This window comes from Gymnoscopelus microlampas (assembly GCF_963454915.1).
Source record: "Gymnoscopelus microlampas genome assembly, chromosome: 3".
In the NCBI taxonomy this organism is placed as follows: Eukaryota; Metazoa; Chordata; class Actinopteri; order Myctophiformes; family Myctophidae; genus Gymnoscopelus; species Gymnoscopelus microlampas.
In genome coordinates, this window is record NC_139940.1 from 53,440,055 (window position 1) to 53,467,193 (window position 27,139).

Here is a 27,139-nt window from a genome sequence, read left to right on the forward strand (position 1 = left end):
AATATGGTACCATTTTTGTCTACTCTGCCTCCGCCTATAGTGACATGACATCCTAACCCATAATAGATACTGCAGGCTTTCTATTCCTGGAAAGTTAGCATGCTATAATGGAAGCCATTGTTCTCGCATTCATTTAAAATTGAAAAAGAAAAAAAAAACTGTCTAACGATGATGTCACTGGTTCCCCCCAACATATGGATGCTGAGGTTCAAGTGGTTAAAAAGGTTATGAATCACTGCTCTAGCCATTAAACTATTATGAATCAAACGTTCATTTTGCACTGAGGTTGAAAGACATGCCTGGTGTTGCAGACAGATGCTCGTACCAGTAATGAAGTACATTTACAGTACTTAATTAGTACAGGACTGTACTTAAGTTTCTTCTTTTTTTGTATCTGTACTAAATTACTTGAGTATTTGTGTTTTGAATGACTTTCACTCGACTGCAATTTCAAAGACAAATATTGTACTTTTGACTCCACTATATTTATACTGCCCTACAAAGCCAAAGTGCAGTAACTACGTTTTTTGGACACACTGACTTATTATTTGTGTATCCCAAAGGTCAAATTATAGCCTTCGGGATTTTGGGGGATATGCAATTACCTCAAGAACAGATACAATTTAGTGTAATATCACTTATATGCTAATAAACCATTTGGCTGACCAATAGGCTCCATGCACAGCAGCCATATTGGAAAGAAATTGGGCCTCTTCCTTACTTCCTTCACAGCTGTTACCAATGATACTAATGAAGGCTCTGTTCCATTCTGGTCAAACAGAGTCAGGGTGCTGATGATACTGTGCATGTTGGCTCACTAGAAACACTAGTGGGTCTCAAAGTGTGGTCCAGGGACCCTCATGGCGTGAGGGGGTGTAACTCTCAGAGTTATGGGGGTCCTTGAAATTAAAAAGTTTGAGAACCACTGTGCTACACTAAATGGAACAGAGCCTTCATTAGTATCATTGGTAACATCTGTGAAGGAAGCAAGGAAGAGGCCCAATTTCTGTCCAATATGGCTGCTCGACTCTGGTCCCACTAGGAAGAGGCCCTCCTCTGAAGGTGGTCCATATACAGGGGACAGGTGTTGATTATGTGGTCAGCAGTCACATACTGCTTTATCTGCCAGGCCCCACTTCTTCATAGACCATACATGGGCAACTGGCGCCCCGGGGGCCACATGCGGCCCCCACCTTCACTTAATGCGGCTCGCAGATTAATATCGGAATACTGACGTATTATTGATTTCAGCTGTTACAATTCCAAACATGCAAACATGGCGCGTTTTAATTACTTCAGTCTATATTAGTAGCTTCATGACTAGTATTAAAAATGTATTCTCTTTTTTATATCCAATGTATTTGTATTTAAGTTCATGAAGTTAACATAAGTATAACTAAATGCATTTGAAATTAAATCAAATTTTTACTTTTCAGGATTCCAATTCAAAAATTGCAAAAAATAATACAGGATTCCAATTAAAAAATAACAAAAATCAGATCTACAAGCTCAAAACACGTCGCACTGCAACGCCTTTTGAGCTTGTAGATCGGCTATTTTTGCTATTTTTGTGTGCCATAGAATGGCGAAGTATGGTATTAATTAACGAAAAAAGTTAAAATACGGAGATAAGAGGTGTCAACCCGACAGTATATATGCAATGTGGCCCTCTGGAGTGAGTCATCAAAGTTGCCCACCCCTGTCATAGACGATTTGAAGCGGCCGACCCCAGTACGCAGGCGGTTTAGCAGGGTCCATTGCCGGCGTGGTAGATTTATATTAATGACTATCAGGCCAGTCGCTCTAACATCACCGTTCATGAAGACCTTTGGGTGACTGGAAAAACAGAACCTGAAACCTCTGGTCACTCGTGGTGAGTGACCTTGGCTTGACCCCCTCCAGTTCGCGTACCAGGCGGACATGGGGGTTGAGGACACCATCATCTACCTGCTGAACCAGGCAACACCGTCAGAATCATGTTTTTGACTTCTCCAGTGCCTTCAACACCATCCAATCACAACTGCTAGCGGAGAAGCTTGCGGTGATGCAGGTGGACAGGCTGGCTCCGTCGTTGGGGCTGCTCTGGACGGGCTGGAGGTGGTGGCGGAAGTGCGTACAGCGAGCAAGCTGGATACTATCACGGTAAACCACTCATACCCCCTCCACAGGGAGATTGTGTGAGAAGGAGGGGAAATGATAGATTAATCTACTCTGGGTGGATTTGTATGGGCATGTCCTTTGGGCCGGTAGCTAGGAGGGTTTATGAAGAGGCACACGGTGGTCACTCTGCCTGCCCAGTCGACTGTCAAATAATTCTGAGTAATACCTGTGCAATTTCGCACGGCCACTGACTCTGACATTCTAGCACGGTGGTCCTAGCATTGTAGGGTGTGGTTATATACTGATTTCACTGTAGATATCAGGATGTTCTGTGATGACATAATGTAACTGTGATTGCGTGTTCTTTGCTCAAATTTTTTTTGCATAAAAAAGCTTGGGGCGCTGACACTCTATGGACTCAGAATGTGTGTTGGTTTGTCTGAAGGGCAGGCTTTTGGGGTATATTGTGCGTTTGCCGCTTTGCGTAAGTATTTGATTATGCCTTTTGGGCGATAGGCCTATACTGTGATGACACTGTGACCTGTTCTTCTCGCACAAATTTCACCCACTGTTTTACACATGTAAACCTGTGATGTGACAAGATGATGATTCTGATTCTGTGGGGGAAGACAAATGAGAGATACGGGAGTGTAGATCAAAACCAATAAAAAAAACCTTTCTGCTCCCTGTACACCTACGACTCGACTGCTTGGCCATGCACAAATAAGAAAAGCTAACAACCCCACCAGCTACATTTTGATTGACCTTTTTTTTCTTCATATTTCAAAACTCTGACAATCACTTTTGTGGAGGAAGACAGTGTGAAGAGAGAGAGGACATGCAGGTGGCTGGATTGAGTGACCAAGGAAGATGCAGAAAACAGAAAGCAGATGAAAGCGATGAGCCGCTGTGGCTAACCCTGATGGGAATTAGCTGAAAGAAGGAGTCTGAAGATGCCAAGTATCCAGTTTGTTGTCAAATCATGACAACATGTTGGAGGAGATGAAACTGTAAAAGTGAATCAAAGTAACTGCAAGTATGCAAGTGTTCAACAAACCTTCTCAATGTTAGAAACTTGCATATACACCAGCCTTCCAGTTATATTTCCAATCCAATTAGTGAAAAATGTCCTTATTATTTTCTAAATGTCACCCAATGTCTGTAATTTATACACTTCCATTCCTATTTCCTCCAAGGACAGACATGTGTGTGAGTATAATAGAATAATAATAATAATGATGATAATAATAATAATAATATAATAACAACAGCGCAAGAATAAGAATAATTTATTATTATTATTATTATTATTATTAGTATTTGTTTATCTAGACATGTTGTAGACAATAACGTTTTTTTTTAAACTTTTAATTAAAAAAAAGGATGGGAAAATAAAGTGGAACAAACATACAGAAGTCATTTTAACAAGACTTTCTTTGGTTCAGCGCGTTTAAATAAAGTGTAATAATACAAATCATTAAAAGGGGAAAACATAGATATATGGATGGCATTGATTATTAGGCAATAGTGAATAAAACATTTACCGTAAATAACATAAAACATTTCCCAGAAAAGGGACGTTTAGCGCAAATAGCGGTGCGTCAGAGACAGCAGGCTGTCAGTGAAAACCAGCCAATCGCGAGCCGTTTTACACGAGCCCGGAGTCCGGTTGGGCCAATCGAATCGCGTCTTCCTCTGAGGTGGGAGGAGCGCGGTGGCGGGGTTAAAACTACTCTCCGACAAAACAGCAGACCTACAAGCTCACAGCGCGCCGCTGACGCGACGCGCTGTGAGCTTGTAGCTCTGCTGTTTTTCTGCGCGCGACACCGGCCGTACGGACGACGCACCAATCACTGTTATGGAGGTTTCCTTCCGCCGTGTCTCGCTTTCAGGGTTGCCATGTCGGCTTATTATAAGCGACTTTGGGCTTCTTTTTCTGTGAAGTTGCTTGTAAAAATTGGTTGCGTTTTTTTGGGGGGCTCGTTTCTAAAGTGTGCTTGCTTATTTAGGCGTGCTTCCAATTTGTTTTATTATTATTGGTTCTCAAATATTTTCATATAAATGTTTTGTGCACAGGGAGCATTTGTGTTGTTAGTAAGAATGTTTAAAAATGTCTTCTGGTTTTCTCCTGGATTTGGTACCAAATTCCCCAAATTCACCAGAACACAAGAAATGACATCTACTACTGTATGTTAAAAAGTTTCTGGCAGAGGACCCCCTGGACCCCCAGACCCCCAATCTACAAGCTCACAACACGTGAGATTGTAGATCTTCTATTTTTACTACTTCTTAAAAGTACGTTTTCCCTCTCATTAATGAAAAAAATAATAATAATAATAATGAAAACCAAAAAGGTAGAGAGATATAAAATAAAGGGCTATTTACTCGCGACCCATTAAAATCGGTCGGCGACCCAAACACGGGTCCCGACCCACTGCTTGGGGAAACAGTGGCCGTTTTCCCAGACCCGCGTTGCTTGTTTCTCTCTCCCACAACGTGGCAACACTGGTCTCGCTCGGTTCTTGCCACACACTTAGCCAACGGCGGCTAAGCTAACGTAACGCTCCAGACTAGAGCCTCTCCCCCCCCAGCCCAGTCCCCTCCGGTCGTCGGTTCTTCCAGCCTCCCGCTTGTGTCTGATCACATTGGTCCGCATGATCCCGGCCCTCCAGCCCGCTGCTGCTCCTCCATAACATGGTGGTCCTCAAGATCCGAGACCAGGTGAGTGAGTGAGCGGAGGAGCCGCTTCATGCTCGTTGTTGTGTGTGTGGAAGGAAGCGGGGCTGCTAGGTGGCTAACGGCTAGCTGCTATAGCTCCGTATTGAACAACAACACAACGACGTTGGAGGCTCTGTAATAGGCTCTATGCACAGCAGCCATATTATGAAGACATTCACAGGTGCTACCAATGATACTAATGAAGGCTCTGTTCCATTCTGGTCAAACAGAGTCAGGGTGCTGATATTGTGCATGTTGTCTCACTGGAAACACTCTGTTACACCAGTGGGTCTACAGTTGGGGTCCAGGGACCCTCATGGGCTTCCAAATGGCCCCTTATGAGTGTGTAACTCTTGAGAGTGTACAAATGGAACCGTAAGGGTCCATTTGGTTCCATTTGTACACTCTCAGAGTTATGGGGGTCGTGGAAACCACTGCGCTACACTAAATGGAACAGAGCCTTCATTAGTGTCATTGGTAACACCTGTGAAGGAAGTGATAATATGGCTGCTGTGCATAGAGCCTATAACAGTGGATCTCTTCTCTACCCTTTTCAGGGCGCGACCCCCCCCCCTCAAAAAATAATATATTTTTTTAACTGGGGACCCCCCCTAAAATCTTTTTTTTTAAAACTGGGGACCCCCTCTAAAATATTTTTTTTTAAACTGGGGACCCCCCTTAAAAAAAAAACATATTTTAACTGGGGACCCCCCCAACATATTTTAACTGGGGACCCCCCTTAAAAAATCATATTTTAACTGGGGACCCCCCTCAAAATAATCATATTTTAACTCATATTTTAACTGGGGACCCCCCCACCCAGACCCTGATTTTGTAGGAGTTGAGGCATTGCGTTTAGTTTGACTCGGTTCCGCAGATGAATATTGTGAAACTGGCTGATCTACAAGCTCAGCTGAGCTTGTAGATCAGCCATTTTTAACTTTTTTCTTCTTATATTATTTGACAATTTGGCCAATGTTTGACCAGTTTTTACAGTATCGTTTGTTTATTACCTTTTGATGCAGTAATTTTTTTTTTTTGTTGAGGCATTGAAAAGCTCCTTAAATTGTCACTTCACTGTCATCTGGGGACCCTCCTGGGGGTCCCGGCCCACAGGTTCAGGTTGAGAACCACTGGTCTATAAGCTGGAGCGGAAGCTTCTCTCTCATGATCTTGGACTGTCTGTCTGGGTGGATGGATGGATGGATGGATGTGGAGGGGGGTGTTAGGGTTAGAACACATACACTGCACCTAGACTCATTCACAGAATGATGTATTATAGTATGTTATTGCAGCGGTTCTCACACTTTTTCATGTCAAGGACCCCCAAATTTATAGATATTTGGCCGCGGACCCCCCCATCAGATCTACAAGTTCATAGCGTGGCACCGATGAGCTTGTATATCTGCTATTTTTTGAATGGCCAAAGTATAAAAGGTTAAAATGATTGTGATGCTTTGTTAACAACTTTAGCTGGGGACCCCCTGGAACCCCCTGTGTGTGTGGTTGCAAGAGCCAGCATTAACACACAGGTCCACATTATATTGAAGTCCCAGGTGGAACCTTTTTACAGTGCGAGATCAGTGTTGCATCCAATAGATCTGTGTATGGATATGTTGTTTTATCACTGTATGTATGTGTGTATATATATATATATATATATATATATATATATATATATATATATATATATATATATATATATATATATATGATCTCAATCACTATATCTTTCTATTATATCTGTATAGTAGGTGACTATCTTCTGTAGATACTGTAGTGAAATTGGTATCCCTACCTGAACATGTATTTACTGTTTACTAAAGAGTAGGTGATACGGGCAGTTACTGAACAAACACTCTCTCTATAGCAACTCTGTCTGTACTGTGACGCCGTTTGCCAACTGTAATGTTAAACGATGCTAGCCTGTTATAGGCTAATAACTCTATGCCACCCAACTTGTAACATGGAGTATATTATACATTGATGGAGATGGTAGTCTTCATTGCTTCTCTGCTGGCCTGATTGCATCCTCATTCCTGTTACTTATTAAACGTGTGGAATAAACGCTCTAAGGTTTTAGTCTTATGTTATCATTTCAAAAGGCTTTAGAAAACCGTTTTGAAATGGGCGCCCGCGGCCAAATACATATCAATCTGGGGGGTGGGGGGCCTTGAACCAGTGTCATAGATGATGTCACAAGCTGGCCACATGAAGTCTGAGATCCATGTTGGAACCACACTATTCCCATGTGGAACCTGATATGATTGAGCTTTTATTTTTTAGAAAAGTAAATAGCTGTATCACAGTCAAACTGACTTCATGTACCTGTAGTTGCACGTCATAGTTAATAGCCTAACAACATTTATTTTATTTTTTCTTGCATTGAAAATTTCGTTTTGTCCCATTTAGACCTGAGGCCGATTCTAAAAAACACCTTCTAAAACCTAAGCAAAGTTTTCTGAAAACGTTCAAATTCTTACTAAAAAAATACATAAAAAATGATGTTGCTATATGTATAGCAACAACTAATGAGACTCAGAGGTGGCTCCCGGATTGAAAGGTATAACAACGTTTAGGTTACAACAGGTCTAAAGGGGTTATTGACATCATATTCATACATGTTTTTGAACGTCACATTAAAGGTCATTGTAGATGACGATGTGTTACACGGTTGGCAACGACAGTTTTCACACTTTACACCTACTTATCAAAGCAGGAATAGCTTTTTGCTTATCGTCGACCTCCTGTCTCCACAACGTCAACCTAACACTTGCACGTGTGTATGTGTTTTGTCCACGGCTGCTATTCTTATAGCTTGTACATGCATGCATGCGTGTGTGTGTGCATGAATGATGGTGTGTGCCCCTAGACTCCAGTCCTGTCTCCATGGTGATGGCATTAACTAGGCTGGACTGCACGAGGAGGTGCACGGTCGTGCCGTTTGAGAGAGGCATAGAATATCTCCTACACTGAAAAAGACCTCCAATAACAACATGTAGCTTTGTCCCCTTGCCTTTCTCTGCTGAGGGGATGCAGGGACTTGTTTAACCCATTAAGACCGGGAACGCATTTGTCATTTTTAAGATTTCTTTGGCTGTTAAAAAACAGCACATATACAAGCTTGTGGCGTGGCACTCTGCAATGTTTTTGAATAATCGTGAAAATGTGTGCAAATCTTTGAATATGTATACATTTTTAACTGAAATCTTTGCTTCTGGGGGACCCTGGAACAACATATTTTCAGATGGGGGGTCCGTGGCCAAATACATATCATTTTGGGGGTCCTTGCCATGAAAAAGTTTGAGAACCACTGATATATATAGCAACATACGTTTTTTCAACAAAAAAACAACTGTTAGGATTTAGAAGACATTTCTAGAATCCCCAGGAGCAAAGATTTGAGTTAAATGAGCTATGAGCTTGTAGATCTGCTATTTTTGAATAGCCAAAGAAATCCTAAAATGACACAGATGCGTTCCCGGTCTGAATGGGTTAAATGAAGCAATGTAAAAAGTACAAGTGCCCGCTTGTTACTCTGAATTTGTCTCCAGACCGTCTCTGACCTCCGCTGTACCCTGTAGATATTCCGATATTTTTTGATGAGAGAATGAAGGGATTGTCTACAGCTTTGCAAAAATAGTTTTTATTTTTAATATATCGTTGCTGTTGGGCAGAAACCAGCTAACTAAACATTTGTTCTCCATAAATCAGTGCTATTGAACACCCTTTACTTCTGTGTGTTGGTAAAAGAAAATATTGAACCAATGAAAAGTATTAAAAAGCGCTTCTGACAAAACCAGCTGACCCCATTGGATCCTCAAACTGTCAGCCAAACCAGCTAACTCCAGCAAAGTGGGGTGGAGTTTGCTGGTTTAGCTGACTCCAGGCTCCACCCCCTTTTGACCTCCAACCTCATTGTGAGCTTGGAGGTCCATTCAGCTGTTCCTAACTCCGCTCTTTGTTTTGCTTTTGTCATTTCCTGAAAAATTAACATTTTGGAGTTAGCTGCAATTGAAGCTTTAGCAAATCCGCCACCTTTCCCAACGTATGCAATGAAAAAGGCAGCTAAAATAAGATGACGTGTCCTCATGATCTAAACCTTTTGATATCATTGATAATGCATTTTCAATATTCAACGACATCACAGACAGTCTAGTTTAGTTTAGTCTCTCCCCCCTCCTTTTCTTTTCTATTTGGCAATTTTAGCTTTTATTTTTAACCCACTAAGACCTGGAACGCATCTGTGTCACTTCTCTGGCTATTCAAAAATAGCAGATATACAAGCTCATAGCGCGGCACCGAGTGCCACACTATGAGCTTGTAGATTGCTATTTAAAAAAAAAAAAAAAAAAAAGATTTAGATTTTTTTCCAAAAACTGTCTTTTTTTAAAAGAATCGCCTCAGGTCTTAATGGGTTTTAACGAGGATAATGGGGAGACAGGAAACTGGGGCAGAGAGGAGGAAGGACGCGCAAAACACAGGTCACCAACTTTGTGACGGAACCGGGGATGATATGATTATGCGGACGGCACGGCACACTATCCTGTCATCTGCCGGCACGCTCCCTGGCCTAGTAATCTGTAACAATATAATGACATTGACACGTATATTCCCATATGTGTATGGATCTACTAAAATGTATGTGTAAGGGAATAGGTAGGTAGCTCACTCAGCTATAGTCTTTTCTTCTTACATATCAACAAATCGACACGAAAAGGTTCAAACATATTTTTCATAATCAACTAACCCGATTAGGCTGATTAACCACTTAAGCAGTGGTGTAAAGTAACTAAGTACATTTACTCAAGTACTGTACTTAAGTACAATTTTGAGGTACTTTACTGGAGTATTTCCAATTGTCTATACTTTTATTTCTACTCCACTACATTTCAGAGGCAAATATTGTACTTTTACTCCACTACAATTATTTGAAAACTTTAGTTACTTTGCAGATATAAATTATTACATTATAAAACATGCCTTAACCCCTTTTGCCCTATTTTATACCTATTTTATGTAAATCGGCTATTTGAAAATAGCCGATCTACAAGCTCACAACGCGTCGCATCACGACGTGTTGTGAGCCTGTGGATCTGCTATTTTGAAACATTTTAGTACTTTTATTTTTGGTACTTTCAGTACATTTTGATACCAATACTTTTGTGAATGACATTTTTTTTATTCCAGACCTTTGCTCGTAACAGAGTACTTCTACATTTGCAGTATTGATACTCTTACTTAAGTAAAATATTTGAGTACTTTTTCCACCACTGTACTGAAGTACTCTGTATTATACTTCGTTTTACAATAGTAGCGCACAGAAATAGTGAAAATAGCCGATGCGACGCATTGTTAGCTTGTAGACATGGCATTTTCAATAATTCATTCATCGTCATATCCACCCAGCCCTATGATCATCTGCATTTGTAAAAGTAAAATGTTGTGAAGTCATGGAAGAGTTAAAAGGCTCTGTGTGTGTGTGTGTGTCCATGGCAGCAATGTTCCCTCTCGCTGTGTCACAGTTAAGCAGTCAGATCCCCTGGAAGGGATCCCCTCGCTCCAGAGCTCTCTCTCTCTCTCTGTGTCCCATGTCGGCCTCCTCCCGCAGGCTATGGAAAACTGCTTCATGTAAAAAAAACGGTCCTTCCCTGCTGCCTTCAATTCATGATAACCGTAACCTCACACAGGGGGTAGTGCCCACATGGGGCTCCCAGCCAGTGGTGGTAAAAGTACTCAAATATTTTACTTAAAGGTAGGGTAAGTGATATTTTTTGGTTAAAACAAAAAGTATTTTGTTAAACGGCTAAAATACTATATTCTGATAGTAATCATTGCTATAGAGTGTTTTTTTCAGTAACAGATGTCTCCCCGTCTCTCCAGCTCTTTAATAAACAGAAAATAAATGTTTCGGTAGGTGTCAAAATCTCAGCCAATAAGGAGAAAGTACCCATTTTTAAGCTTAATTCGTATAGTGTTCCAATTCCAATTTTGTCTGCTCATTTCTTAGTGTCATCACTTCCAATTTCACTTGTTTAATCTGTATCCTGATTGAGTTCTCTGTCCTGGTTGGATAAAATTGGAACTGAAACTGAAACGAAAATGCATTTTCTGTTTAATAAAGAGCTGGAGAGACAAGGAGACTCCTTTTACTGAACAAACACTCTATAGCAATGAGTACTATCAGAAATTCTGAATATAGAGCTATTTAACACTTATTTTAACCAATGCAAATCACTTACCCTACCTTTAAGTAAAAGTACCAATACTGCAATGTAGAAGTCCTCTGTTACAAGTAAAAGTTTGGAATTCAAAATTGACTTAAAAGTACACAAGTATTGGTATCAAAATGTACTTAAAGTACCAAAAGTACTAAAATGTTTGAAAATAGCAGATCTACAAGCTCACAACGCGTCGCAGCTTGTTAGATCGGCTATTTTCAAATAGCCTACTGTAGGTATAACATAGGGTTAAAGTGGTTAATGTAGTTTTATAATATAATAATTTATATCTGCAAAGTAACTAGCAACTACAGTTTTCAAATAATTGTAGTGGAGTAAAAGTACAATATTTGCCACTAAGATTGGAAATACTCCAGTAAAGTAAAAGTACCTCAAAATTGTACTTAAGTACAGTACTTGAGTAAATGTACTTTAAAGTTTACTTTACACCACTGCTCCCAGCCCAGTGCTTCTCAAACGGCGTGTCAAAGGCACACACTCACTGGTGTGCCTCGAGACAAGTCCAGGTGTGGCCTTGGGATTTAGTGACACAACCACACATTTTTATATTGTTGCTGTACGGCAGAAACCTCTCATTGTCTCCATTTTCTAACCTTTTTGTGTTTTTTCGTAAATTAATGCCGTACTTGATCATACTACAGCGTCACAAGTAGCAGATCCACAAGTGACGCGTTTCAAGCTCGTCGTCGGGCTACTTTTGCTGTTTTTGAATTTGAATGCTGAAAAGTAACAGTTTTGGACACATGAGTTCATACACACCTCATACGAAGGACCGCAAATTCCGCAATGGAAACGAGCTGTACGTTTCTCTTCAGCGGGGTGGGTCATATGTTTATTTCATGATCAATAAATATATCAATATAGCACTCATTTGCAGAGACGGAGACACATTTCATACCATTGTTTCATACCAAAAAAAAAACACATCATTTTGAACACATCATAGTCCAAAATGTTACCTTTTTATTTTTATATATATTTTCCCCCCACATTTTTCTTTATGCAATAAGCCGTATGTGTTTTTTTTGCGTTGTGCAGCATGCCACGGTCATACGCAGCATGTGCCGTCATTTGCGTTTGCGTGCCTTTTTGTTTTGCATCGCAGGATGAAGCAAGATATGAACACACTTGGAACTGACACTAGGTGCTCCGTGCTGGTGGTTGTTGTTTGTGGTTTGTGCTGATGAAGGTCTAGACTCCAGACCCTCGTTTTTGTTCCGTGGGGACCTGTGGTACTGCTGGCTTTCCGTCCTGCAGGGAAGTTAATTGCATTCACTTCACTTGGTGTCAGTTGTGATTATAGCTGTGTAATCGGGGACTAGTTATTGTACACAGAAAGCCCCCAAATACAAATGGAGATCTGGCAGACCTGTGTAAAAGCACTGCCGTCTTAGTTGTGTGTAATGTGGTTCTCTCTGACAGAGAGGGTCTTGGTACTGGTTAAAACTTAAAAGCATCAAGAATGCATTATTTTTTGTTTGTTTTTTCATATATTTTTACATCAAGTTTATTCAAGTTTATAACAAAAAGCGGGAACATTGATGCGAGGACTGAAACGGTTAATGGAAATGATTCCGTGCCCCAGTTCGGATGGAGAGCCGGGTTCCCAGTCTAGGTTAGTTCCACTTAGAAGGTTGTTCACTTGTATGAAGAACTATTGGTTTAAATAAAATATTTACTCATTTGATATTTGTATTGAATATTTCTGAATGCAATATTTTATTTAATATTTAGCTTTTTTGTTGGTGAAAGGTAAAGGAGAACATAATCGTTACTTTATTCCATTTCCTGAAAAGTTAATATTTTGGACTTATCTGGTTTCTGCCCGACAACAGAGGTATGGTGTGTGATGGGGTGTAAGCTTATCAAATAAACACAATCGTTGTTTGGTTGACATCATTGGCTTCTTCTGGAGAGACGACATTTTCCAGTTACTCGTCGCTTCAGCTTCACGTGCAAGAGGGAGGGACAGCCCATTATCAAACATGGGGGATTTTTGTTGTCCGACCTCTTCATTATTCCTAAGCTTGAATACTTGTGATATACAGATAATGTTCAATGGAATATGTAATACACTCAATAGTCAGGACATAAAAGACGTCCTATGCAGTGATGTTGCTAGGTTTTCAATGTAATGGGTCCTGGGATGCAAGGGTGGTCTTTTAGATGGGTCCCAGGGACATTTTATGGGTCCCCAATTACACGTCCCCCCCCCTATCGTTTTCTTTGATCTCCAATCTCCATATCTTCTATGCGTGTGTGACTGTGTACATTATATCCTGATGCAGTGGATCTCAACCTTTTCAGGCAGCGACCCCCCAAAATAATCATATTTTAACTGGGGACCCCCCACCCTGAGGAATTAGGAGTTGAGGCACTTAATTTAGTTTGATTCAGTTCCACAGATACATATTGTGAAAATAGCAGATCTAGATCAGTGCGACCCGTTCCTGCTTTTCAAGACCGATACCGATATATATACATATATTAAAAAATCATAAATATATTTTTTCAAATGTATATGATTCTGTAGTATTAGCACACCTTATGGTAAGAAATACTAGTAGTGTGCAACAGGTGGATTTAACATACCTTTGACCAATAGAATACATTTAATCATAGAACCTTTTAATCATTATTATTATTTTATTTTGTATTATTTATGAATGTAGAATTTATTTTTACTATTTATTGTGTAGACTGAAAACACTGGCTTACAGTGGAAGTATTGGCAAATAAAGAAATAGGAATTCAAGAAATATTGAAGACAAATACTGACAATGCCTATGAACATTGGCTTGCAGTTATTGCACATAGTCAACATGCAATAATACTATTAGGCTTGTCATTGAGAAAGGAAAATAAAGTTGTCTTTTTGAGGAGAAGTGGAACCTTATAAGTCACTTTAAGTTTAGCATGAGGGAGAGGGTCTACCCTCTTCAGGGAATTAATTGTTATGATATCTCTAAGCTACAGAAAACATCCAGTTGCCTATTAAACATACACAAGACACAGACGATAGACAACCGGTTACTTACAGCTGCCATTAATTAGTGCTTTTGTTTGCCTTTGTGGTCAAATCAGGGTCAAATGCATAGGATCAACGAGCCATCGTTAACCTGCTAATGTTACACAGCTGATTGGCAACATGCATTAATCCACCACATACATCACTCTGATCTCCAAGCAAGTGGGAGAACACTCTAAAATCGGGGATTTTACTTTGGCTGGTCAATTTAAGATGACAACAGCAACAGAGATTAGTAGTAGACCTGTATGTATGATGATCAGTTATTATTCCAGACAGTGGTCTATCCAAGACGTTTTAACACGTTTAAGAGCAGGTCCTCATGCCGTCTCTCTCTCTCTCTGTGTGTGAGTAGCGTAGACTAACAGCGAGGGGCTGTGCTGCTGCTTCTGCCACACAACGCCGTTTAACCGAGTTATACTTCTCCAGTACAACGGTGTCTAACCGGAGAGTTATACTTCTCCACCAACGGTGCCTAACCGAGAGAGTCCATGTAGATCACAGCTGACAAATATTATATATTATCGGAGCTAATCGGAGCTGCGTCCCATGGACGCACTAGAGTTGTCATGAATGCGTCCTTTCGCAATATGGTGCGTCAGCGACGCAGGACGCAGGCCTACGAGCATCTCTGCCTATGTGTAAATGTTGTATGTACAGGTCCTTAACCCATTAAGACCGGGAACGCATCTTGTGTTATTTTTTGATTTCTTTGGGCTATTCAAAAATAGCAGATCTACAAGCTCATAGCGCGGCACCGAGTGCCGCGCTATGAGCTTGTAGATCTGCTATTTTTGAAAAAAACGTCGAGGTTGTGTGCGAATCTTTGAATATATATATATATATATATATTAGGGCTTTCACCAACTAGTCGACTAGTCGACTAGTATAACCACTAGTCGACCTTGTTGGTACTAGTCGAATAGTTGGGGAAAAAAAAAAAAAAAAAAATTAATTTAATTTTTAATGCTATAGTAATGGCCCATCTTACTATTATTATTATATCCTCCTGACTTTATTTTTTATCAAAAGGGGGTCAAAAGCATGCCCAATAAAAGCCTATTATTGGGCAATGGGGATCCTTGGAGACGCTGCTGTGGTGCTGTGCTGCTGTGCCAGAATCGCTTCCCTTAAAACGCCATAAAAATAAGGGCAGGAGGATAATAATAATAGTAATATAGTAGTAGGATGGTATTAAAACATTGCCACCCCAAAACAAAAAAAAAAGTTTTTTTTTTTTTTTCTTTTTCATTTTTTTTTTAAATTTAAATTTCGACTAGTCGACTAGTCGACTACCACTGGGTCAAATTAGTCGACCTGTAAAAATCTCTAGTCGTGAAAGCCCCAATATATATATATATATATATATATATTTTGGCGATCATTTTTAACTCAAATCTCTTGCTTCTGGGGATTCTACATATGTCTTCTAAATCCTAACAGTTTAAAAAATATATCATATGTTGCTATAATCAGTGGTTCTCAATTTTCTTCATGTCAAGGACCCCCAACATGATATGTATTTGGCCGCGGACCCCCATCTCAAAATATGTTGTTCCAGGGACCCCCCCTGAAGCAAAGATTTGAGTAAAAGAAAACTTCGCTTTAAAAAATATATATATTCAAACTTTCACACATTTTCCATGATTTTTCAAAAAAAATCAGATCTACAAGCTCATAGCGCGGCACCGAGTGCCGCGCTATGAGCTTGTAGATCTGCAATTTTTTGAATAGCCCAACAAAATCTTAAAATGACACGGGTGCATTCCCGTTCTCAAAGGGTTAAATACGGTAATGGATTTATAGTGCTGTTGCTGCGACAGTGAAGATGATCTGCTGCAGATCAAACCGAGCATTATTGGGAAGGAACTAAGGTGACTTTGGACGTGTCGCGTGGCATGGTTGTTGGTGCAAAGCGGGCTGGTCTGACTATTTCAGAAACTGCTGATCTGGATTGCCACCCACAACCATCTCGGCCGGGTTTACAAGAGAATGATGCTAAAAAGAAGAAGAACACAAATCAAGGGAGCGGTAGTTCTGTAGGCTGAAATGCCTTGTTGATTCCAGAGGTCGGAGGAGAATGGCCGCCGGACTGGTTTGAGCTGACAGAGAGGCAACAGGAACTGAAATATCCACTAACCCTGACTCTAACCCTAACCTAACCCTATCCACTTACAACCGAGGTATGCAGAAGAGCATCTCTGAAACAGTGTTGATTTCGTCGACTAAAACTATAATGATAAAATGATCATGGTCAACTACCTTTTTTCACTGACGAAAACTAAATGAAGACTAAATAAAAACTAAGACTAAATATATTGACAAAAACTAAATGAAGACTAAATAAAAACTAAGACTAAATATATTGACAAAAACCAAATAAAGACTAAATAAAAACTAAGACTAAATATGTTGACAATTTTGTCGTCAAATAAAAAGTAGACTGAATTGTTCGTGAGGGACGAGTGGAGAAGAGATCCTGTAGAACTAAAAGACAAGTCATTTTATGTTTGTGTCGTTGCGCTCTGAAAATAGCCGATCTACGAGTTCACAACGCGTCGCGCTGAGCTTGTAGATCGGCTATTTTCAGCATGCAACCAAGTGTAAAATCAGCCATTACGACGCCATCAAGGCACCGCCTAAACACATTTTAGTCGACTAAATCAACTGTAGATTTAGTCGACTATAATGCTATGATGTTTAGTCGACTAAAACTAGACAAAAAGTCAAACTAAAACATTTCAGGTGAATAAAACAAAATGGAATTTTATTCAAAAGACTATGACTAAAAACAAATCAAAAAATGCTGTTAAAATCAACACTGCTCTGAAGGCACAACGAGTGGAATCTCGAGGCAGACGGGCTGCAGCAGCAGAGGACCACACCAGGTGACACTCCTGCTCAGCTCAGAACAGGAAACTGAGGCTCCAGTGAATTCCCATTGGTCCAATATTGAACATTGTGTTCATGGTCTGAGAGTCTCGATTTCCGCTGTGACATTTTGAAATGATGGGGTCAGAATTTGGCATCTACGACATTGAAGGAATGGATGCATCCATCCTGCCCTGTATCAACGGTTCAGGGCAGGCCGCGTTCAAAGTCACTTCAATCACCTTTCTTCCCCACTCTGATGCTCTGTTTGAACCGCAGCAGACATGTCTTCTCGACCGTGTCTACAGGGTTAATGTATTGAGTTGTTGCCATGTAATTTGCTGATTAGAAATCTGCAGTTGGAACAGGCATACTTACAGTACCTAACCTATTAAGACCTGAGGCCGATTCTACAAATCCCTTCTAAATTAGTAGTTCTCACACTTAAAAAAAAGAAAAATCAAAAATGTTCAAAAATAGCAGATGTACAAGCTTTCGTGCCGCGCTGCGAGCTTGTAGATCTGCTATTTTTGAATGGCCAACGCAAAAATCTAAAATGACACCGATGCCTTTCCCGGTTTTAATTGGATGAATAAAGGGGGCGTAGTGTGTGTGTATATACCTGCTTTTAGATTAATAAAAAAAGTGATTGAATAATCACTAAGAGAATTATCGATAATTGCAGCCCTGCTTTGACGATGCCTTTGACGACCACTTTGCTGATTACTGCACACATTTATATTCCATCACACACATGCTCCTATTGCACCACGTTAAACACGCTCACAGAGGCAGTGAACTCTCTCCGTTCATTTCTACTCTGTGCTCGTTCAATAGAATTCATGTTCTGGTGGGGGTCCGGGGAGAGAACCAGCAGCACTAGCGGTCCAGGAAAACAAAATGGTCTACTCTAGGTCGGGGGTCTTTTTTTCAGGCCAAGGACCCCTTAGCTGAGAGACGGATGAAGCAGGGACCCCCACCGCATACTGTATAAAATTGTCTACTTTATCATAGATTTCATCGATGGCTTCATAGTGACATGATAGTACTGACGTGATGACCATGATACTGACCTATTAGCAGTTAGCACTATCATCATTTTTGTTTGTTTGTTTACACACTTAATGTTGGATTCATGTTAATATGTAATTTACTTTCTAAACGTCACCTTTGTTTGGCTTTATACCGGCTCTGCTCTTCCCCCCCCCTCTACACCAAACCTCTTTGGCGAAAATAGCCTGTTGCGACCCATTGTGAGCTTGTAGATCGTCTATTTTCAGTGAATGTCCCCGCCCCCAGAATACATAATTATGCTAGGCTTCAAGGAGTTAATGTAGAATAATAAAAGTTCCTATCACACAGTGATTTGGTGGCCCCCCCCCTGTAGTAACTCTTGAGGACCCCCTGTTGTAGACCCATGGTCTAGGGCAGTGGTTCTCAAACCTTTTCTTGTCAAGGACCCCCAAAATGATATGTATTTGGCCGCGGACCCCCATCTCAAAATATGTTGTTCAAGGGACCCCCCCCAGAAGCAAAGATTTGAGTTACAAATGTTCCCTTGGTTTGCACAAATGTTCTTGATAAAAAAAAAAAACAGATCTACAAGCTTTTTTTTTTGTATAAAAGGTTAAACTGGTTCAAATGATTGTGATGCCATATTAACACATTTTGCTGGGGAACCCCCTGGAACCCCCCAAAAGGACCCCTGGGGGTCCCCGGACCCCACTTTGAGAACCAAAGGTTTAGGGAAACGAAATGAAACTTTCCTTTACTGTGGCTCTGCTAAACGGCTAAATACCTACTAGCAGTCCAAATGTAACAAACCCTCAAACAAACGAAAAAAAGGTTTGGCATCCAGCTCAGATCAGCAGTTGCAGACGAATTGCATAATGAAATGCTATCAGGCCGGTCCCTCTGTCATGGATGTTTACAGGAAGTGACAGCTTTTCAACAGCACCTTGTATACATGAATGAATGATTGTTTTTTATTATTTTCCGCCATTTGAAATGCTCTTCCTCCCCTGTTCTGAGGCCAAGCGTTAGTTCCTGTGTGAAGGGAATGACAGGACAGAAACAGATGCGTGTATGTAATTATACTGAGAGTTTCATAAAAAAAAAAAAGAGAAATATTTTCAACCACTCTGCTTCCTCGACTGTTCCTCTGGGGGAGGGTTCAAGGAGAGAGAGAGAGGGTTGGACCACGTCTACTACGTTGGTGCAAGATGCCCGGGCAGGAATGGCATGCCTCGTTGAGTCAATTTAAGCATATCCTGCACATGTCGGCTTCGGGAGCCCTTATTTATTAAAACATTTTTTGGAACCTAATCTTTGCCAGCATTTTTCCATCATGGTGAATGGGTTTTGATTTTGTTGTTGAAAAACCTTAGCAAAAAGAAGGACAGCCATACTGAAGTCTTGGATGTGTCTGGAGGATTCACCGGTGTGAAAGTCTGAGACGCCCCGTGTCGGGCTTAAGCCATTAAGACAGGGAACGCATCCGTGTAACCACTTTTAACCATTCTTTTATACTTTGGGCTATTCAAAAATAGCAGATCTACAAGCTCATAGCGTGGCACCGAGTGCCGCGCTATGAGCTTGTAGATCTGCTATTTTTGAAAAATCGTGAAATCGTGAAATCGTGAATCTTTGAATTTATGTTTTAATTCATTTTTATTTTTTGCTTCTGGGGGTCCCTGGAACACAATTGAAATGGGGGTCCGTGGCCCAAATACATATCATTTTGTAAAAAAGAATGCAAAGCAAAGATTTGAGTTACAAATATTCGCTTTGAAAAAAAAAATATATATATAAAGATTTGCAGAAATGTTCATGATTTTTCAAAAAATAGCAGATGTACAAAGCTCATAGCGTGGCACTCGGTGCTGCGCTATGAGCTTGTACATCTGCTTTTTTTTTGAATAGCCAAAGTATAAGATAATGGTTGAAGTGGTTCAAATCTAAACATGACAGATGCTTTTCCCCGGCCTTAATTTGGCTAACCCTCCCCTCTGTAGCGTGCCTCTGAACACATGGCCGGACTGGCTTCATTTTCACATTGTGATAACCTATCATGTCAATACGTGCTGGAGTATGCACATGTTTTTCCTGGCCCGCTACCAGACCGTAAACCGAGAACAGACGGCGTTGATGGCAACTTTGGCTGTTGACTATGGATCAGCTCCGATTGTGTCTGCCTCCTCCTCGTCGCGTTCAGAATTGCCAAGTCATCATATCGTAAAAGAAATGTGCAAATAAAGGCCGGCCAGGCCAGCACCACAAACTTACTTGAGCTTTTTTTTTCTTTCTTTTTCTCCACACTCTCACAAACCGTAACGTATGCCGTATAAAAGGATTTTTCTTTTTTTTTTAACCTTATTTAACCTTTTAAGACCGGGAACGCAAACTTTACCTTTATTTTATTCTTTGGCTATTCAAAAATAGCAGATATACAAGCTCATAGCGCGTCAGCTTGTAGATCTGCAATTTTTGGGGAAAATGGTGGAAAATGTGTGCAAATCTTATATATATATATATATATATATATATATATATATATATATATATATATATATATATATATATATATATATATATATATATATATATATATATATATATATATTTAGGCAAACATTTGTAACTCAAATCTTTGCATCCTACAAATGTGTTCTAAACGGTTTTCTGAAAAAAGTATGTTGCTATAATATCAGTGGTGCTCAAACTTTTTCATGTGAAGGACCCCTTCACCCCTGTTTGGTCGCCGACCCCCATCTGAAGATATTTTGTTCCAGGGACGCCCAGTCCAGAAGCAAAGATTTGAGTCAAAAATGTTCCCTTTAAAAATATACATTTTCATAAATTTGCACAAATTTGCAGATCTACAAGCTCATAGTGCAGCACTCCGTGCTATGAGCTTGTATATCTGCTATTTTTGAATAGCAGAAACTATAAAATAATGGTTTAAGTGGTTACACACTGATGCGTTCCCGCTCTTAACGGGTTAACAGCGTGTGTAGCTCTGTGAGCCACACAGCTGGTATGTTGTCTATGATGATGAGTCACACTATCAGACCTCATTGAAAGCACCTGTGTGTCGTTGCCTCCACATACAGTCATGTGATTGACTCATCAATGTGATTGTTCCCATGTTCAGTGAATCAGTAACTTACTGTAACCCGTTCCCAAACTCCCAGTAGGCTCTATGCACAGCAGCCACATAGACCATATTCACACGGCGGCCATGTTTCTATGAAGTCAATGAAAGTAGCCACCCCGGGTGGCGGCACTTTAAATGTTAAATTCCAATATGGCCGCCATGTGAATATGGTCTATAGGAAAGAAATTGGGCCTCTTCCTTACTTCGTAGCTGTTAATGATTCTAATGAAGGCTCTGTTCCATTGTGGTCCAAGGACCCTCATGGTTATGGGCCTATATGGGTGTGTAACTCTGTTGCGATCCTTTGGTCTAGGGAATGAAGGACCGTGACATAAGGTTGGCAAGTGAAATGTAGCTTTATTGTTTTGATCTTTTTTTGGTTTATTGTTCAGAAGTGACACAAGACTGGTACGGTTTTACATTATTTGTGAATTACTAACTTAAATTATATAAACATGGAAAAATGACCCCTGTGCAAAATCAATAAATAAATATAACAAACTAACCTATGCTTTTAAATCCCTACTTAACCTAACCTCTAACAAATCAAAATTACATTAATTCCCTATTCTAAAGCAAAAAAGGTGACTGGTTCACAAAAAGCTGGCACTGGTGGTCAAACACTCTCCACAACAGGGTTGTGGTTAAGCTTACTCCTTTAGAACAAAAATACAGAGGGTTACTAAACTTTTAGCACCCAAAGTATTGACTTAAAACTTATGGACAGCATGTCACACACTGCCGAAGATCACAGGTGCTGCCTGTCCATTTGGTTCCATTAGGGTCTATTTGGTTCCATTTGTTCACTCTCAAAGTTATGGGGTCCTTAACCCATTAAGACCTGGAACTGTGTCATTTTTAGATTTGAGCTAAAAAGCATTATTTTACACTTTGGGCTATTCAAAAATAGCAGATCTACAAGCTCGTAGCGCGGCACTCCGCGCTACGAGCTTGTAGATCTGCTATTTTTGAAAAATCGTGAAAATGTGTGCAAATCTTTGAATATATATTATTTTTAAAGCGAACATTTTTAACTCAAATATTTGCTTCTGGGGGGTCCCTGGAACAAAATATTTTGATGGGGGTCCGCGGCAAAATACATATAATTTTGGGGGTCCTTGACATGAAAAAGATAGAGCACCACTGATATAGAAACATACGTTTTTCAGAATACTGTTGAGATTTAGGAGACATGTAGAATCGGCTTCAGGTCTCAATGGGTTAAAGTGAAAACGTTTGAGAACCACTGTGCTACACTAAATGGAACAGAGCCTTGATTAGTATAATTGGTAAGACCTGTGAAGGAAGTAAGGAAGCGGCCCAATTTCTTTCCAATATGGCTGCTGCGCATAGACCCTATTCACTGCATCCACTGCTGACTGAACTAGTGCTCGGTTTGAAAGTCGGCCACAGTAAAATATGATAGTCATATCTCAGTAATGGGAGACATGGAGACGGAGAGATGAGGTTTCATTTGCGTTGGAAATAAAACAATGAATCAATCAAGGTGTCACTTGAGATAAGATAAACCTTTTGTTGATTCCTGTGCGAAAATCCAGGCATCCTAGCAGCAAAGCAGTAAAGCGTGAAACAGAATAGCTACAGGTAAAGAAAGAGCGGAGAGATGACTGAGTTAGATATAATTAAACATGAACACTTTATCACCAGAGAATATATGCAAATCAGAATGTACAGTGAATATGAGACCGATATATGTACAGTGTCAGTTGGCCTACAACAGGCGGTATATGGATAATATAATCAGTCTATCTACAGTGAATATAATTAGCATATGTGTACAGTCTATCACCAATTGATGAATGAGTGAATATAACATAACGTTATCCTTAACCAATAAACTCATTCACTGACAGGAATTCACTGCCAGGGATTCGTTCATTCATTCATCCGTCTACTGTCCCCTTGCCAGTGAAAACGGCGATTTTGCTGTACCTTTGAAAAATCATGGAATATTCTCTATGACCGAGATCCTCGCGGACAGGAGGTCGTTGCATGCACGGGGGTCCCGTAGCGTCGGGGGAAAAAATAATTGGCCCGCCGCGATCCTCGAATGTGGCTTGTTTTTTGAAAAACACTTAGAAAACAACAGAAATTCGGGAAACATTTGCTTTTGTAAATCCTTTTATCATGGAAGCATACAATGTTTTTTTTCTTCTGGTCACGTGATCTCTGGGTTTACTCTTCTTCGTTGGTGTTTGGTTTCACAGGTTTGGAGCTGAACAAGCGAACATTTGCAACTCAAATCTTTGCTTCTGGGGGTCCCTGGAACAACATATTTGTATAAATATATATATTTTTTATATATTTTTTTATTTACATTTTTTCAAAAAACTGTTTGGATAACAAGTGTTAACTGGCCTCTTGTCATAGTTCATGGAGAATGGTGGCTTAGATCACACGTCCTGCCCATTGTAAAGTTTGATTTATACGTTTATACGTACAACGTTGTATAAATTAAGCATGCTTACTTGAACAGTAACCACCTCTTGGACCTGTCTGAAAGATTTTCACGTTTTTTTCTCCAAAAATAGCAGATCTACAAGCTCCGAGTGCCGCACTATGACGTAACTAAATGAAGTCAGGTGATTATGTTTGACCCAAATGTCCGTCTCTCCCTCTCTCTCTCCGCAGCCGCCTCTGCTGAAAGCTATATTCAACGTGGACCCGGATGAAGTGCGCTCCCTCATATTCAAGAAGGAGGATGTGAACACGCAGGTAATGAATCCCTACAACGGCATTGGTTCTCAAAGTGGGTCCGTGTTTCCAGGGGGTTTCCAGGGGGTCTCCAGCAAAATGTGTTAATATGGCATCACAATCATTTTAATCTTTCATTCTTTGGCATATTCAAAAATAGCAGAGCTACAAGCTCATAGCGCGGCACCGAGTGCCGCGCTATGAGCTTGTAGCTCTGCTATTTTTGAAAAATCGTGAAAATGTGTGCAAATCTTTGAATGTATATCTTTTTTTAAGCAAACATTTGTAACTTAAATCTTTGCTTCTGGCGGGGTCCCTGGAACAAAATATTTGAGATGGGGGGGTCCGCGGGCCAAATCATTTTGGGGGTCCTTGACATGAGAAAGAAAGAGAACCCACTGCCCTACAGGACCTCAGTCATCTCTGCATCCGTTTCCTCACGTGGCCTGTCAGCGATCATGACACGTTTACTTGACGATCATGCAATTGAATTGTGTTTTTGTCATTGAACGTTGGAACATATAAATAGAAGGGTTTGTTAATCAAAAACTGCACAGGGCAGATAGGACAAATATGTTAAATATGGCATATGTAATCATTTTATACTTGCAAAAATGTTTGGAAATGTATGTCAGATTCGTTTGAAAAATGGTCAATTACGCAAAAATGATTGCGATCACCTCAAATAATTGCAATCAAGCGTTTATGTAATAGTCGTGACTTATTCCTCACATAATTCTATCACATTATAATTGTAATTCTAAATATCGCTAATGAATGATTTTCCTCAGACTTCCTTTCACTGTCTAGCTTTAAAAAAACAAAAAACTCAACGGCAATTCAAAATATCTAAAGAATGATAGTTAGGGATGGAGCTCGAAAACCGGGTACATTATATACCCGGGCATGAATTTATCGAGACCCGGGTATCGATAAGCTTTAGGCTTGTCGAGCCTGTTATCGAGTGCAGCGGCCCCTGACGTCATGTCTAAACTATCAAAACAAGAGGCGATCAAGAAATAAATCTGATCACTCACGCTGGCACAAACATGTTGGTCTAAAAGTGTATTGATAGCTGCAAGTTGTGCCAAACAGCGCTGCCCTGGTTAACAAGGAAGAGGAATTTTATTAGCTCACTACATCACTATTTTAAGGGGGCTGTAAGCGTCCATTTAGTTCCATTTGTACACTCGGGTGGTTGCGTCGTTGTTGTGTTTACATGTGCGGTGCAGCGGTGAAACAATGGCGTTAACGAGTGAAACGCTCGTCCTCTTCTACCCAATGTAGCAAGTCTCCGTTGACAATTTTAATAATCCAATTGATAATGATCCGTTTGGGATCTCCCTGTGAATGAATAACTAGTGTTGCTGAGCGTGTCCGTCCCTCAGTCTATCGTTGCCGAAAATGGCAGATCTACAAGCTCACAACGTGGTGCGAACAGACGCAGTGTGAGCTTGGAGATCGGCTATGTTTGGTGCGTGACACCGTCGTACGATGAAGTATACATTGCGCTTTTAAAGTGACAGTACACAAATTAACCGTTTCTTCAATATTATTTTCCAAAAGTAAAAAGGTCACTTGCCTTCTGTCTGTTACTCTGTAAAGTACTGTATTTGAAGGCCCTAGTAAAATGTAGTGCGAGTGATATATTTTGGTTAAAACAAAGAAAAAATAGAAAAAATAAATATGCATTTTTTGTTATAAAGAGTTGAAGAGACATGGAGATTTTATAGTAATTATTACAGTACTATTCATAATATAAAGCCATTTAACACTTATTGCACATTATATGAATGGTTGTTTTAATGATAGGCAAAAATATTTTTAACTTTTGTCATTTTAATTTTAGATAGTTGTCAGCCACAAACTCACTGTTGACAACTGGCCAATAAAAAAAGATACCGGTTCTGTTCAGAATTTTTCGTCTCACGTCTTTTTTCTTAATAATAGAAAAAGATCGATAGTGGGCTCGATAAAAGCTCGGTTCGATAAGCAGGCTCGATAAGGTGCTCATTATCAATAAAAATTAACGAGCTCCATCCCTGATGATAGTCAATTCTAGTAGTTATTAGCAATAACACCGATCCATTTTATCCATCTCCGTTAAAACTAAGGCAATACCAAAATAAAGCATATACACGAGAGTAAAATAACAGAGTATGCATTCACAGAATCACAGAATTCCCTTCTGTACAGAAACGTTCTTAAACAGTGAATAGCTGATCGATTTGATGTGAGAGTTCCCCTACATAGCTGCATGATCTGTTTCTGCTTATTTTATGGCATTCCTCCGTGTTATTAGAGTGGAGGGTGGGCGTTGTTTGTGTCACAATAAGGCTGGTTTAAACTTGCTTGAAGTTCCCTTGTTGGCCTTTTCTGTCGACTGACTATTTCACTTAAGAGTCGGAGTGAGTTCCAGATCCAGATAGAAAGTGGAAGAGGAAAGGAATGTCAGAATGGTCGTGAACTTGTGAAAAGCCACAGTTGACCCAGTGATTCAGGACCTAAACGTTTTAGGGTCAGGACATGGTTCCTCCGATGGGGTCATGACATGTACTGTACTGTACTGCGTGTCCTAAAAAGGAACATTGTGTTAATCAATACTCATAGGTCAGTGCTTCTCAAACCTTTTCATGTCAAGGACTCATTTGGCCGCGGACCCCCATCTGAAAATGCTTTGTGCCAGAAGATTTGTGTTGATAATTAAAATATTAAAATAACACTTTTTTCCCTCAAAAATGCTCAAATATAGCAGATGTAGATCTGCTATATTTACTATTCAACAATCTGCCATTGTTGAATAGCCAACGTATGAATACATTAGATATAGTGGTTAAAATGATTGTGATGCTATATTAACAAATTTAGCTGGGGACCCCCAAATGTTCGTCTATTATGAAGTGTTCAGAATAGGGACGCTACGGTTCATGTGTTTATGGGTTAAATGAACACTGAGGATTTGACTGCATAAGGCCTACAGTGTGACACCAGTTAAGACAGTCGGCCGGGGAGAGAGGATATTGCAAGTTGGGCCACAAATAATTGGCAAAACATAACATTTTAATGTTAATATAACATTAAAGGTAGGGTAAGTGATTTTCTTACTTTAAATAAGTGTTAAATAGCTCTATATTCTGATAGTACTCATTGCTATAGAGTGTTTGTTCAGTAACGGGAGTCTCCGTGTCTCTCCAGCTCTTTATAAAACAGAAAATGCATTTTCAGGTCGGGATACCAATTCTATCCAATCAGGATAGAGAACTGTACAGATTAAACAAGTGAAATTGGAAGTGGTGACACAAATAAATG

General features: G+C 40.1%; 1 protein-coding gene across 1 annotated transcript in view; it reads left to right on the forward strand.

Annotated features, from left to right (window-relative positions):
- The first annotated feature begins 4,645 nt into the window (after positions 1-4,645).
- ankrd28b (ankyrin repeat domain 28b) overlaps positions 4,646-27,139 on the forward strand; it is a 71,705-nt gene continuing 49,211 nt past the window's right edge. The window contains exons 1-2 of the mRNA XM_084053171.1: positions 4,646-4,821; positions 23,768-23,851. Of these exons, the coding sequence (XP_083909297.1) occupies positions 4,795-4,821; positions 23,768-23,851 (111 nt within the window). The 5' untranslated portion in view covers positions 4,646-4,794. The remainder of the gene's footprint in view (positions 4,822-23,767; positions 23,852-27,139) is intronic.